General features: G+C 44.4%; 1 protein-coding gene across 6 annotated transcripts in view; it reads right to left on the bottom strand.

Moving 5' to 3' along the window:
* Positions 1-14419, bottom strand: part of TJP1 (tight junction protein 1) — a 111179-nt gene that overhangs the window by 40617 nt on the left and 56143 nt on the right. For all 6 annotated transcript variants that reach the window (XM_070953342.1, XM_070953340.1, XM_070953341.1 and 3 more), the window contains exon 2: positions 1645-1701. In XM_070953342.1, the coding sequence (XP_070809443.1) occupies positions 1645-1692 (48 nt within the window). In that variant the 5' untranslated portion in view covers positions 1693-1701. The remainder of the gene's footprint in view (positions 1-1644; positions 1702-14419) is intronic.

The following is a 14419-nucleotide window of genomic DNA, read 5'->3' as shown; positions in this document are numbered from 1 at the left end:
GATCTTCTGACGAGCCAAAGTCAATGGGGGAGCCAGATTCACTTAGCAACCACATTATTAAACATTAAGAACTGCAGTGCTCCCCTTAATGGCCGTGCTACTAATTTAACAACTGCAGTGCTTCACCTTACTGTGGCGAGAAAGGCTGTAAAAGGAGGCAAAACTCACTTCAACGTCTCATTCAGCCACAGAAATTTTGAGCTGAACTGTGGACTTTAAGTTGAGGGCTGCCTGCATTTACAGAATTACTTTATCCCATTCTTTTAGCTTTGCAAAATGATCTTCCTCAAGTATTTTTAAAAAAAAAAAGAAAGAAAGGAAGAAAGAGAGAGGGAAGGAGGGAAGGAGGGAGGGAGGGAGGGAGGGAGGGAGGGAGGGAGGGAGGAAGGAAGGAAGGAAGGAAGGAAGGAAGGAAGGAAGGAAGGAAGGAAGGAAGGAAGGAGTGGAAGAGTAAGTAAGAAAGGGAGGTGCCTAGAATAAATTGTGCATTTAATTTTTTTTTAGCCGCACGGAAATATAAGGAGATGAATGAACTGAGCTATCGGGGAAAGGCATCACTTGAGTCAACAATCTAGATTTCTAATGTTACAACAGTTTTATGGAGTAGCTCACAACGGTGTAATCCAACTAGGCTGGTGTTTAACCACACTTAAAGTGCATGTTGTGTGCACCTCACTGGGTAATGTCTAGTCATGTACAAACTAGTTCAGCCGCTGTTTAATCCTTGAGCAACTAAGCAATTTCTCTACTGACTGGCTGGTCGGTCCTTTCAGATTTTCATGTTACTCTTTTTTTTTTATTATTATTCTCTTTTGGGTTTTGGGGTGTGTATGTCTTATTCCAGGTAGTCCTTGACTTACAACCATTCATTTAGTGACCGTTCGAAGTTACGACGATGCTGAAAAAAGTGACTTTCGACCGTTTTTCACACTTATGGCCGTTGCAGCATCCCCATGGTCGTGTGATTAAAATTCCGAGGCTTGGCAACTGATTCGTATTTATGACGGCTGCAGCGTCCCAGGTCACGTGATTCCCTTTTGTGACCTTCGGAAAGGAAAGTCAATGGGGAAGCCAGATTCACTTAGCGACCGTCTTCCTAATGTAAGGTCTGCACTGATTTGCTTAACAACTGTTGCAAGAAAGATTGTAAAATGGGGCAAAACTCACTTAATAACTGTCTCACTTAGCAACATAAATCTTGGGCTCAATTGTGGTCATAAGTCAAGGACTGCCTGCATAAGACCATCCAGGGATTTCTTCTGGGGCACCACAAAATCTCTTTGGGAATGAAAAATCAAAATAAAACCAACAAGAAATATTCCAGGGCTGAAGACTATTTTTGTACAATCGCTTATCTTGCATTGAGCCGCACCACAAAGCCCCCTTTATTGGACCATACGATAAAGCACAATAAAATGCTAACATTTAAAGAAGACAATTCTTGAGGATGGGGGGAAATCCCATCTAATTCCAAGTCGTGGGAGGAAAAATTTGGTCACCTAAATTATCCTACGCTGCTTACGACGACGTCAATTTCAAGCAAAGGAGCAAGGAATTCTGCTCTGATTTTACCTTCTAAAAAGTCCTTATTTTTCTTGCTGCTTTCAAGAACATTCCGGATTTTTGTCATTGTAGAAAACTCACCCTATGAAGTGTCACCGTGTGTTGTTCCCATATGGCCGTTTCTTCCATTGTTGTGCTCTGATTAAAAGAAAAAAAAGGGGGGGGGAAATCACAATTAATTTCACTAATTAAACTTTCCTAAAACTGTAATCTGAAGTAAGCAGCAAGCCCCTTTCGAAATGACTTTTGGTCCCTGCTTCAAAGCCCAAGTCAAACCAAGTGTGTGTTTTATGGCTTTTAAATTATGATCATGGTACGTACTATTCCGTCCTTTTTTTAACTTAAAAAAAAGCTATTATGTATGGAATGTAGGACAGTTTTCATTTTTGTAAAACCAAAAATTATAGTGAACCAGCACAGTAAAACTCAAATGCTTTTCTTAAAAGGCATGCAACTCCAAAGGTTAGCCAAACATAGCAGAAATCAGAAATTTCCCCCGTTTTTTTAAAAAAATTACTTCCTGTATATAAAAATCATTGGGCGCATAAAGATGGAAGGATAATGAAATACCCACATTAGAAGACTGAATTATAAAACTGACTGAGCTTGCAGAAATTGTGAAGCTGATCAGTTTGCTCAGGGAGCAAATAAGCAATATAATATATATATTTTTAAGAAGCTAGAAGCCTTATATGGATTTTTTTGCTGAAAGAAGAAACAATTGAATTTACGTTTTATAGATTTGAGGATTAAAAATGGTTGAAGAGAGAGAGGAAAAAAGAGCAAGTCAATTATTTGATACCATAGAAAGAAGAGCAGGAGTCTAATGTCATGTTTTCTTTCTTTTTTTTCCCACTCTTTTTATCTTTATCTTTTTCTTTATACTTCTTTTAATCTGTTACACCTTTACTGCATTGAAAAATTCCAATAAAAATAGCATGCGTGCGCGTTCCAACTTTTCTCACAATCTTTTAAGAATGTACTGCAGAGAGAATTGGCTCCCTTTCTAAAACTGGAAAAGGAGTTTTGGAGCAGGTACATTTCTTTGGAAACACCTTTCCGACACTGGATGCAAAACATAGCAAATCCCTAATTATAGCAAATGTCAGCCCTATTGACAAAGTAGTAACGTAGTAAAGTAGTAACCTCAAGAGTCACTTTTAGAGGGTTATCAGTGCCAGATGCCGACCCAGGACATAACCGAAAACCGTTCAAGGCAAGATTGACTATAGCAACCCTTGCAAAAAAAGTATTATTTTTGCATTAAGTCGGGAAGTATTTCATGGCCAATAATCCTGAGAAAACCTTCCCCCCCTCCCCATCCTCATCTCTCACCCCAGCTAAATGATTTGCTTGCAAACTGGCCTCTGCTCCTAAAATCCATGAAAAATAAAAAGCGTCAGAATTCGAGGGACCCAACCCAAGCAGCAAAAGGCACGAATCTTCACCCTGCACAAAATTACACCACCTTCTCAACAACCTAAAAGGAGCAGCCAGATCCAGTTACTGTAAATTATAACGTCTGGTGCTTTTGGCTTGCTGTGCTTTTCCACTCATTGTTTTAGAAAGCGTCCCACCCCCTGGTTGCTTTGTAGGAGGGAGGGGGGGGTATTACCTGGCACGGATTTTACTCCAGCCAGGAGGATTAGGGCACGTGAGCCCCTGTGCAGGAAAGTCACGTTTAACTGACACTGCAGTTAATCTGCTCTCTGGTGAATGCAGAAGCCAACGGGCTTCTCCGTCAAGCCAACGGATTAAAAAGAAAAAAAAGGTTCCCATCCAGTTTTAATTTTTTTTTTCTTAAGTGAGATGGCAGCTGGATCAGAGGACTCTTGTAATTTAGGGCTGCAAAGGTAGCTCTGATTTTAGAAGGGATAAAACCGAGGCGCAGGAAAGAAAACGAAGGATTCGAAAAAACCCAGAGAGTTTTAAAACCTCTAAATCTTCCCTTCGTGAGAAGCACCCCGGTCTTTAAGCCTGGCATCTTTCAGAGGTGACCTTGCCAAAGCTATTTTGTAAGGAGGAACAAAGAGAAAAGGGATGCAGAGAGTATCCCGGAAGCTTTAGACAGGGAAAAGAACAATTACCGAATTGTTCAAACTAAACCGTGGGGTGGGAGAATTTTGTAATATTGATTTTTGTACTTTCCTGCCAACCAGATGTGTTGCCAGTGTTAGGATTCGTGGAGAAACCATTTCTGTATCATACAATTTCTTTCTCCAGCCCAGAATTTGGCTCTTCCAGTGGGCTAAAATAAGGGACACAGTGGCTCAGTGGCTAAGATGTAGTGGCCAAGATCGGCAATTCAGCGGTTCGAATCCCTAGGGCCGTGTTACGGGGTGAGCTCCCGTTCCTTGTCCCAGCTTCTGCCAACCTAGCAGTTGGAAAGCAGGTAAAAATGCAAGTAGAAAAATAGGGACCACCTTTGGTGGGAAGGGAACAGCGTTCCGTGCGCCTTTGGCATTTAATTATGGCGGGCACATGACCACGGAGATGTCTTCGGACAGCGCTGGCTCTTCGGCTTTGAAATGGAGATGAGCATCGCCCCCTAGAGTCGGGAACGACTAGCACATATGTGCGTGGGGAACCTTTACCTTTTAATGGGCTAAAACACCACATTGGGTGTTCATTCTGCGCTTTGTAGGGACCCAGGTTAGGTTTGTGTGACTTCAGGCTTGACGTAACAACCTCTGTCAATAAGCAAGGGTGACTTTAAAAAAAGAGACAAGAGGCAAATCTTTCTCCCAAACTGATTTTTGTAAAAAAAGATGCACCCAGTGAATTTCAATTTAATACTTGCTGGTGGTATCCAAATATCCAGACAGGTGCAAAAGTCAAGATGTCACGTCTGAAAATCAAATATGATTTTTTTCAAGCAAAGTCCTTCCCATTCCCTTTGCCTATTTCCAATATTTAGCAAACACCAGTTAGCATTCAGTTCAAGGTGTGCAAGTCATTCCTATGAAAAAAGTCTTTTAATTAGGAAACAAAAACATTGATGGAGCATGCTCTAAAACAACTATTCTACTGCCATGTTCGGTGCCCCCATTCTGCCAGTTTAAAAATGCCAGTCTTGGCACCAGGGAAAGCCCCACTTAAATACTAATTCACACAGAATTGGGGGAGGGGGGGGACCACCCAATGATTTATCCCAATTCTGTCAGGACACTGAAGAAATTTATTTGTTTGTTTGTTTGTATTGCATATAATTCTTAAGTGCCCATCTCCCAAGAAGGGTGCTGGATGGTGTTCCAATTTAGCCAATAAAATTAAATGTTAAAATCCGAATAATTTAAGATTAAAAGTTTTAAAGTTATAAAAAAATTATACATTCCATTTGTCTTGGGATTGCAAAAAGAATATATATATATATAAGTCGTATTTCTGTTTCATTGGAACGGCCTGGACAATCTTAGGCAGTCAGAAGAAAACAATGGTTACAAAACTTGGGAACAAAGAGTTCATATATTCTGTAAACAAATCCCAGCACTGTGTTTGAAAGATCATGGGGAAAACACCCCCCCCCCAAAAAAAAAATTAAGCAAAATGCAAGGATTAAACTGAAAAGGCAAGGCTGCGTTTTGGGGGGAGCATTGATAAAATATTGACATGAAGCAGCAGCCCAGGGAAAAGAAAATAATAATAATAAAATTTAAGTTGCTTCTTGGATCCAAAGACAGAGGCTCCCTATTTTTGCTGGAAATTTCCAGAAAGCCTTTTTGTGCTTCCGGAGGACGAGGCCCGAAAGCAGCCGGTTTGCAAAATGAACAGGATGTTGCTGTTGTATTGTGAACTTTGAAAAGAGTGGAGGCCGCTTTGTATCAACAAAGGCTTATCTCCCAGTCCAAAACAGGAGGGGTTTCTTTTTCTCAATCTTTACTGACCATGGGGGGGTGGGGGCAGACGGGGGGGAGCGGAGAAACCTACAAAGACGTAGAAATTAACTTTCACAAGTTTATTGAGATTTTATGGGGGCCTCAATTTTCCTTCCTTTGGGTTTGCATGAAAAAGTTTATTTTGACTCGAGTTGCGTCTCTTTGGATTGACGGAGCGGAAACTAGAAATCGCGTGGGTAAATGAACAGGGTTGTTGGCAATGGAGCCATAGAGGCAGGGATTGGATACAGGCAAAAAATGCAATTTTGCTCCGAAGAAGAAGAAGAAAAGACTTTGAAATGATGAGGCTTCCGCACCAACCACCATGGAAGGATCAACATGGAAGCAGAAGGAAAATGCCAACGAGGCTAAATATTGATCTTAGAATACAACTGCAGATGTTCCACAGACGTCTGGATTATGTCAACCAGATCACCAACATTTTAGCCTTCTAGATCAGTGGGGTCTTTTCCCACTCTTTGTCTGTCCCTCTTCCTCCTCTTCTGAATCTGCCCTTTGCTTGACGTTCTTGCTTCCCTTGAGATGGAGGTCTTCTCCTCCATGGGACCCCAGTCCATCTCTGCTTCTCACGGTGGGGAAGGGCCGCCTGGATTGGCCATCCTGCTCCTTTTGTGGGGCGAAGGCAACCCGAAACCAGCAGATGCCCCTTCTGGATTCCTCAGATAGCTCCTAAGGCGTCTGTACGGTTGGGATCCCATTACGGAATCCCACCACCTGTCTGCAGCTCAGCTTGGTCTTCTTCTTGGATCACGCAGCTGTTGTCTGCAGCTGTTGGGCCTTCCTTTTTGCCTCTTCCACACACACCCCATGCACTCTCCAAAGCAGTTTTGGGATTCTCAGCCTGAAGCACAATCCAACCCATTTCTTTCTATTCATCTCAGCTGCGGTGCTTTTTCACAACTCAAGAGAAGCGATTCAGAGGACCAACGCCAAAGTCCACATTTCTTGGACGGAGCAAAATCGAAGGAAGAAACCCGCTGGCAGGAGGGGAGCTAAATGAACTCAAATTGCTTTATCTAACAACAGGAAGAGGTGTGACACGTATGAGTATTAACTGTGCAACTATTCAGGGCAGGGCATCTGGGTGTGCATCGCGCTATGAACACGGGGGCAGCCAATATATCCTCTAAATAAATATCAGAAAAGCTCCCTTTATCTTCCCCACAAGAGCTGCCCCTGTATTTTGCAAGGCAGCAGGAGGGGTCAGATCTCCCCTGGGGTGTTCAGGCCAAGATCAAAACATAGCCAAATTAGAATGAAGTCCACGCACCAAGACACCCTTGGATGCAGTTCTAATCTTTATTGACTTGCATTGTGCCAGAGTTTCTGCTTACACTAGAGGAATCTGGCAGGCCAAACCCCACTCAAGGAGACACTCTTGCCTCTTCCTTTCTTTCGCACACACCCGAAAGAGTTATGCCGAAACGCCCACCCACACGCAACCTTCGGCCCTGCGTAATGCATCCATCCTTCCACAAGGACCTAGCCTGTTTATGTTTTTCAAACTCCAGAAGACAATTCCAGATGTGGAGCTCCTTAGCATCAGGAAAATGTAGACCACCCTCCCTCCAACTGCTAATCTCATCATTCTCTGACCTGCAACATATTGGTAGAAGATGACCAATGGATTCTTCAAGATAAGAATGGAGGCAACCTAGAGTCTGGGTCCATTTAGGATGACTATACGGAATTATATCTCTGTGGGCACATGCGCCATCGCCAGCTGCTGTTCTGGTTTCCGGCACACACATGTGTGCGGCCAGCTGGTCTTCACGAGCGCCAGGAAACAGTCTGAAAATAGCCTGAAAAATAGCCAAAAAACAGTCCATTTTGGGGTCAGTTTTGGGGCCAGTTTTTAGGCCATTTTTCAGGTCTTTTCTGGCTGTTTTTTGGGCCTAAAATGGTCTGAAAAATTGCCCTGAAAATGGTCTGAAAAAGACCTAAAAACAGCCCCCCAAAATAGGCATGTGCACCGGCCAGCTAATCTTAGGGATTCCGGTGCTCTGGCGTGCGCACATGCACACATATGCACCTGCGTTCCGGTTTGGGCACTCGGTGCCGAAAAGGTTCTCCATCACTGGTTTATCCCATCGGAAAAGGTTCCAGAGCCAACCGTGGGAATCCCAGTGCTTCAGAGGAGAAATAAATCTCGGTTCCAAGTCAACGGTGGGACATGAAACCCCATCGTGGTCCCACTTGGCCACTTGTGGCTGAGAGGAGAAGCAGCAGCAACGTGCTTTGCTAAGACACATCTGTCTTCCCAACTCGGAGAGATAAAGAACTGATTTCTATTTATGTTACACGACCATAAATTCCAGTCTGTTAAGGACAGAGTAAAGGAGAATGTGGACTTAAACAATAGCTATCTTTAAACTCCAGTTTACCACATAATAGCAAAGAAAGCCATCTTCTCTGTATACATTGGGCCAAACCATTCATTTGCTTGGAACGCATCAAGTCATTCGCCTTAACCTTTAACCCAACTTCAGAGCACTGTTCGTATCAGCAGAGGGACTTGCCTCCAGAAGTTTTGGGTGCTCCATCACTGGAGGTTTTTAAGAAGAGACCGGACAGCCACTTGTTTGAAATGGTGCAGGGTCTCCTTGCTTGAGCAGGGAGGGTTGGACTAGAAGACCTCCAAGGTCCCTTCCAACTCTTCTTATTCTGTTATTAGGCCATTGGAAAGTTGACAGTCAACACATGCTGTCATTTCTCAAAACAGAGTGGGAAATTGCAAAAAAGAGGTTATCATTGAAGGCCTTCGTACTTTTATCACTGTACAGGTTGCAACGAACAATCTGATCCAGTACAATCTCTTTAAATTGTGGTTCATTTAAGGAACGTACAAATTTATCCCAGTACTAAACAAACACGAATCGTTTTCTGGCGCTGAGCGGGTGAGCCTCCTCCTGCAAAATCTAAGGAAGCCTCTTCCTCCCCTGCATAAGATATAATAAATATTACACTCTTACAAACCGCCCTGCATGTCATCAATCAGTCCTCGGGCAGATGGGCAGAGAACAGACAGTGCTCCACCCTTGCCAAAGGATGGTGAAACCCAGCCAATGAAACGGGGGGGGGGGGGGGGGGCACCCTTAGGAATCTGACATTTTAAAACCCAGCACAAAAAGAGGCTTTGGAGTGGGCAAGTCGCGCTCCGTGCCCAAGTGAAGGAAAAAAAAAACATATTGGCAATCTGGAACGGTTCTTTTTATAGCAAGGTTGCTCTCCTATCAACCACCAGCCACAGGATTTTGGAACTCATAGTAGTATTGGAAGGAGGAGGAGAGGAAAGAGTGAAGAGAAGGAAGGAGGAAGGAAAGAAGGAGAAAGGAATGAAGGAAAAGGTAGGAGGAGGGAATTAAGGAGGAGAGGAAGGAGTGAAGAAAAGGTTAGGAGGAAGGATTGAAGGAGAAAGGAGTGAAGTTAGAGGAAGAAGAGAAGGAAATGGCCTTGTTTGGTTAATAAGGGACCAATATTACTTTAGTGATCCAAGGGATATTCTTGACCAAGTCTGTGGCATTTCACGGAGGAGGAAGAGGAGCAGGGAAGAGTGAAGAGAAGGAAGAAATGAAGGAGAAAGGAGAAAGGGAGGAGGGAGGAATGAAGGACAAAGAAGTGAAGGAGAGGAAGGAGTGAGGAGAAGGAGGAATGATGAAAGAGTGAAGGGAAGGAATGAAAGAGGAAGAAGTGAAGGAGAAGGAAAGAGTGAAGAGAAGGAAATGGCCTTGTGTGGTTAATAAGGGACCAATATTACTTCAGTGATCCAAGGGATATTCTTGACCAAGTCTGTGGCATTTCACGGAGGAGGAGGAGGAGCAGGGAAGAGTGAAGAGAAGGAAGAAATGAAGGAGAAAGGAGAAAGGGAGGAGGGAGGAATGAAGGACAAAGAAGTGAAGGAGAGAAAGGAGTGAGGAGAAGGAAGAATGATGAAAGAATGAAGGGAAGGAATGAAAAAGGAAGAAGTGAAGGAGAAGGAAATGGCCTTGTTTGGTTAATAAAAGACCAATATTACTTTAGTGATCCAAGGGATATTCTTGACCAAGTCTTTGGCCTTTCAGCCTTCACCCCACTTTGGGATGGATACCCCACCAAGCAAAAAACGTAATCGTCCCGAAAGACAAGCTGGAAACCTTCCTCTGGATTAAAAAAAAAAAAAAACATGCATCGCATTTCGACAACGTACACATTTGAAGGAGCTTGGCAGTGTGGACCTTAATAGAGGGTTTGAACCTCCACAAAGATTGTGTAGGCAGGAAATTTGGCAACGCACATTTTCAGGACTAAGGAAGAAATGTACACCGACAGCCCCGTCTTGCAGCTTAATGATAGCCTAGATGGTACAAACTCAAACCACTAGAGACTAAATTACAGCCTCCGGTATTTCGTTTGCAAACAAGAAAAGGGGGGGGGGAGAGAGAGAAGCTTATATTTAGAAGATGGAGGCCTCCTTCTTTATTGCTATCGTTGCTTTGATCTTTTCTTGGAAACGGTCTTGGTTTAAACCAGGGGTGTCCATTCTTGGCAACTTTTAAGACTTGTGGACTTCCAGAATTCTGGGAATGTTCAAATCCTGTCTGTTAGTCCTCCGTGAACGTGCGAGAGAGGGCCACAACCACCGAAATCGCGCGACGCTACCACAAAATCATCCTGAAATCTAGAAATCCTTTCTCGATCGTCTTCAGGAGCCACCCTCTGCCCACCGGCCTTTACCTAACGAAGAAATGCCTCTTAATGAAGAAAAAGTCTAAATAAGGGGTCTGCAACCTTAAGCACTCAAAGAGCCATTTGGACCCGTTTCCCACAGAAAAGAAAACACCGGGAGCCACAAAACCTGGGTGGGCGTGGCCAACTCGATGTCACTCATTTCCACCAGTCACATGACACCCCCCCAGCCACGCCCACCCAGGTCATTAGGGCAAAGAACCAGTTGTTAAAAAACATCGGGAACCACAAAACCCTTTTGACATATCTCTCTCTCTCCCCTCCCTCCCTTCCCCCCTCTCTCCCTCTCTCTCTATCTCTCTATGTCTCTCTCTCTCTTCCCCCCCCCTCTGTATCTCTCTGTCGCTGCCCTGGCCACTTCTCCATCCCCCGCCACCCTTACCTTCTCAGGCCAGGCGAGGAGTGACTGGGAGGGGAGGGCGAGTGGCGGGGCCAGCCAGTGGTGGGATCATCCGACAGGGAGCCACAGCAGAGGGCCCAAAGAGCCGCATGTGGCTCTGGAGCTGCAGGTTGCCGACCCCTGGTCTAAATGAAGAAATAATCAAGCTTCTCCAAGTGCAAGACGTGAGAAAGTTGAGCAGGGATTCTGCATTTTCCAAACGGACAGAGGCCCTCCATTCCAGGAGATGTGAGAACACGCAGCTGTCAAACTAAAAGCCGAGATGCCAGAGGTTCACGGCTGACTAAGTTAAGCCTGGATTTTGACTTGATAGGTTGTACCAGGAGCGCACAACTGCTTTGGGCAGCCAGCGGTTGAGCTCAGATTTCATGCATTCCAGTTTAAGCAACATTATTGGCCTAATGAGCAAGCACTTAGCTTAGGCAACCGAGCTGAACGGATTAATCCTGCAAAGAGATCCGTAATGGCAGGTTAGACGCAACCCACGAAGTCTGAACATGGCAAGCTATATATACCCTTTCAGCAGCTTCCAAAGACTGCCACGTGCAACGAGATTTGCCTGCATTCACGGGGCCGATAAACGGCCGTTTTTCACACTTAATGACCGTTGCAGCGTCCCCGTGATCAAAATTCAGCCACTTGGCAACTGATTCGTATTTATGACGGTTGCACCGTCCCTGGGTTACACGATCCCCTTTTTTACAAGCGAAGTCAATAGAGAAGCCAGATTCACTTAACAAACCGTCTTACTAACACCTGCTGTGATTCACTTAACAACTGTGGCCAGAAAGGTCGTGACAACGGAGCAAAACCCACTTAACGACTGTCTGGCTTAGCAACAGATAACTTTGGGCTCAATTCTGGTTGTAACTCGAGGATTAGCCGTCAGTTGTGGGTTATGCTGGTCAGGGAGAACTTTGGCCTTACGATGTTTAACGGATAACCTCATATTTTGGGGAGGGGGAAGGAAACCTGGTTGCTTATTTGCTCCTCAAACAAACATGGTTTAAAGCTGGCTTCCCTACTCCAGAGGCAACTCTGCAATCCACGAGAGCAAAGAATTGGAATCATTTCTCTTTCCAGCAGGCTGATAATGGGGGAGGAGGGGGGCAGTGGGGAAATGTAGCCGGTTCTATCCAGCCTGGCCAAACCGGTACTGCTGGGAGGCTCTGCCCACTCGCCCGGATGCCATCACGTCCATTTTTGACCCTCTGTACATACGCAGAAGGCTCGGCACATGCGTGGAGGAGGCGTGCATGTTCTCACATTTGCAAACCGATAGCGAACGTAAGTGGAATTCACCCCTGGGGGAGAGGGGTTGCATTTCCTTTTCTTCTGCCCCTTTGCCCCTATATTTTTCACCCTCTTCAACCCCCCAATCAGCCAGTTTTTGGGCCCCCAATGTGTAATGCAGGCCAAGTAACTTCCTCAATTAATGCAGAGTTCAACGAGAATTCTGCTGAGCTCGGAGTCCTTCCCACAAGGGCAAAAACGCGACTGAATTCACAGCTCTGAATGCAAAAACACACACACAAAAATGCCAGTAATCCAGAAGTCGCACAAATTTAATCTCTCAGTTGTCCTCTGGTCACACGGTATGGATATAAACCCGTTAGAAACCTCTCCCGTCAGCTGTTTTATGGTGAATGGCAAAAGCCAGGCTCTGAAAAGGGGTTCCTTTGGCCGGTGCTAAATATGCACACCACATTTGGGGGAAAAAAGAAAAAAGAAAGAAAATCAGTTCGTGGATGCCAAGCCGCCTGGCATTTATTTGCTACAAAGACAGGTTTGCATTTTTCAGCTTTCACGTCCAAGGTTTTCACGCATCTCTCCTGCACAGTGGTGAAATGTAAAATTTGTTACTACCAGTTCTGTGGGCGTGGCTTGCTGGGGGGGGGGTTAATGTGGCTGAGTGGGCGTGGCCAACTTTTTTTTTTAACTTTTAAAACCATTTTTTCTACAACCTCTTCGGCCGAAGAGGTTGTAGAAAAATGCTTTTAAAAGCCTCTGCAGATCAGGCAACTTAACCATTGGAGCGGTTTGCCACTAGAAGTTGTGGGGGCTGGACAGCCATTTGTCCCAAATTGTATAGGGTCTCCTGGTTGAGAAGGGCGCTGGACTAGAAGACCTCTAGGGTCCCTTCAATCAGAATAGAGTTGGAAGGGTCCTTGGAGATCTTCTAGTCCAACCCCCTGCTTAAGCAGCAGACCCTATACAATTTGGGACAAATGACTGTCCAGTCTCTTCTTAAAAACCACCAGTGTTGGAGCACCCACAAAGTCTGGTGGCCGGCTGTTCCACTGGTTAATTGTCCTCACTGTTAGGAAGTTTCTCCTTAGTTCTAGGTCGCTTCTCTCCTTGATTACTTTCCATCCATCGTTTCTTGTCCTGCCTTCTGGTGCTTCAGAAAATAAGTTGACGCACACACACCCCTTTCTTTGTGGCAAATGTACAGTTCTGTTATTCTTTATTTTAGTGCCTTTTTCCTCATGGCGTTTTTCGGGGGGGGGGGAAATCCCCGGTCCCCTCTAAACCGTGCAGCAAACTTTTGCAAAATAAAATAAAATAAATAAACAACCCTCCAACGGATGCTCCTGCGTGCTGGTTCCACATACGTCAGAGCGGTGTAATTGCAATGAAATGCTCCCTTCTTCTGGAACTAACTAGGCAGAGAGACGGTTATTGCTTTTTCTCTCTCTCCAGGGAGTAATCTTGAAATCTCATATATTATGCCTGTTTGACATGCCGTGGAGGAAAGAAAGAAAGAAAAAGAGAGAGAGAGAGAGAAAATACACCGCCGGCATAAATAGAAGCTTTTCTCCCAAAATGAATAATGGCCCAGAAGTAGATGCTGTACCGAGGGGGGCGGGGAACGTGATCCGGATTAGGGATGCTTATATTTTCAGAGAGTGAAGAATTAATAAGAGTATTTATTCTAGAGGAGAGGAAAAATCAAAACGTGGCACCGTTGACCAGAAAGAGGGAAGCGAGTTTCCATCGTGGGTAGAAGAATCTTGCAGAGGTATTTTTAACGCCAAACTGGAATTGGAAGTCACTCCTGAGGTCATCAAGACCACCACCCCCCTCCAAAAATACTGACGAAAGTATCTCAGACAGAAGGCTTCTTTTAGCCATCTGAGTCTTCTGAATTGAAAGGATTAGCAATGTTCCGGAAATGCTCGGTTAAATTAATTTTGCTATTTATTTTTTCTAATTTTTTGCATTAATTCTGCCACTCAATGCTACATCATCTGCAACTTTGATCAAACATTTTGAGCTCCAAAGTGCAGCACCCGCCCAAAATCACACTCATCTCTTTCTTCCAAGTCCCTTCTTAAACCGTTTCTTCTCCAGGTGACTTACGAAGGGAAAGCGAAATTCAAAATCTACGTTATTGAAAATAGCCACATCCGAACCAACCAAATATGAAGCTCAGGCGCCAAACAGCTCAAAATGTTTGACTCAAGGAACAGCTTTTCAAAACGTTCTCTTCTCTTTTGCCGTTAAGTGTAGCCTTTTAATCAAAAGTCTGCTTGTTTATTTCGCAGTTCATCTTGGTCAGAGTTTCCAAAAGAAAAATTGGACAAATCTGAGTAGATAAGGACATAATAGATCGAGTGTTACTTATGAAACTATCTGGAAGTAGAAATCCATTTGCTTCGCGTTAAACAAAACCCCCTTTTTGAAGCTCCGCAGAAAAGTTTATTTCACAAAGCTTCTGTGAACTCATTTGAAACCAGCCCGGTGTGCACAGACGGGTCATAATTGTATAACTGAATTGTTGGCACTTGGCATCTGAATGCCCCAGGCTGATTCTGGGCATCTTGTCTCCATG

Source organism: Pituophis catenifer, unplaced genomic scaffold (genome assembly GCF_029215685.1).
Source record: "Pituophis catenifer annectens isolate HBS135680 unplaced genomic scaffold, rPitCat1.0.hap2 SCAF_14, whole genome shotgun sequence".
In the NCBI taxonomy this organism is placed as follows: domain Eukaryota; kingdom Metazoa; phylum Chordata; class Lepidosauria; order Squamata; family Colubridae; genus Pituophis; species Pituophis catenifer.
This window is presented reverse-complemented; position numbering and strand designations above follow the sequence as displayed.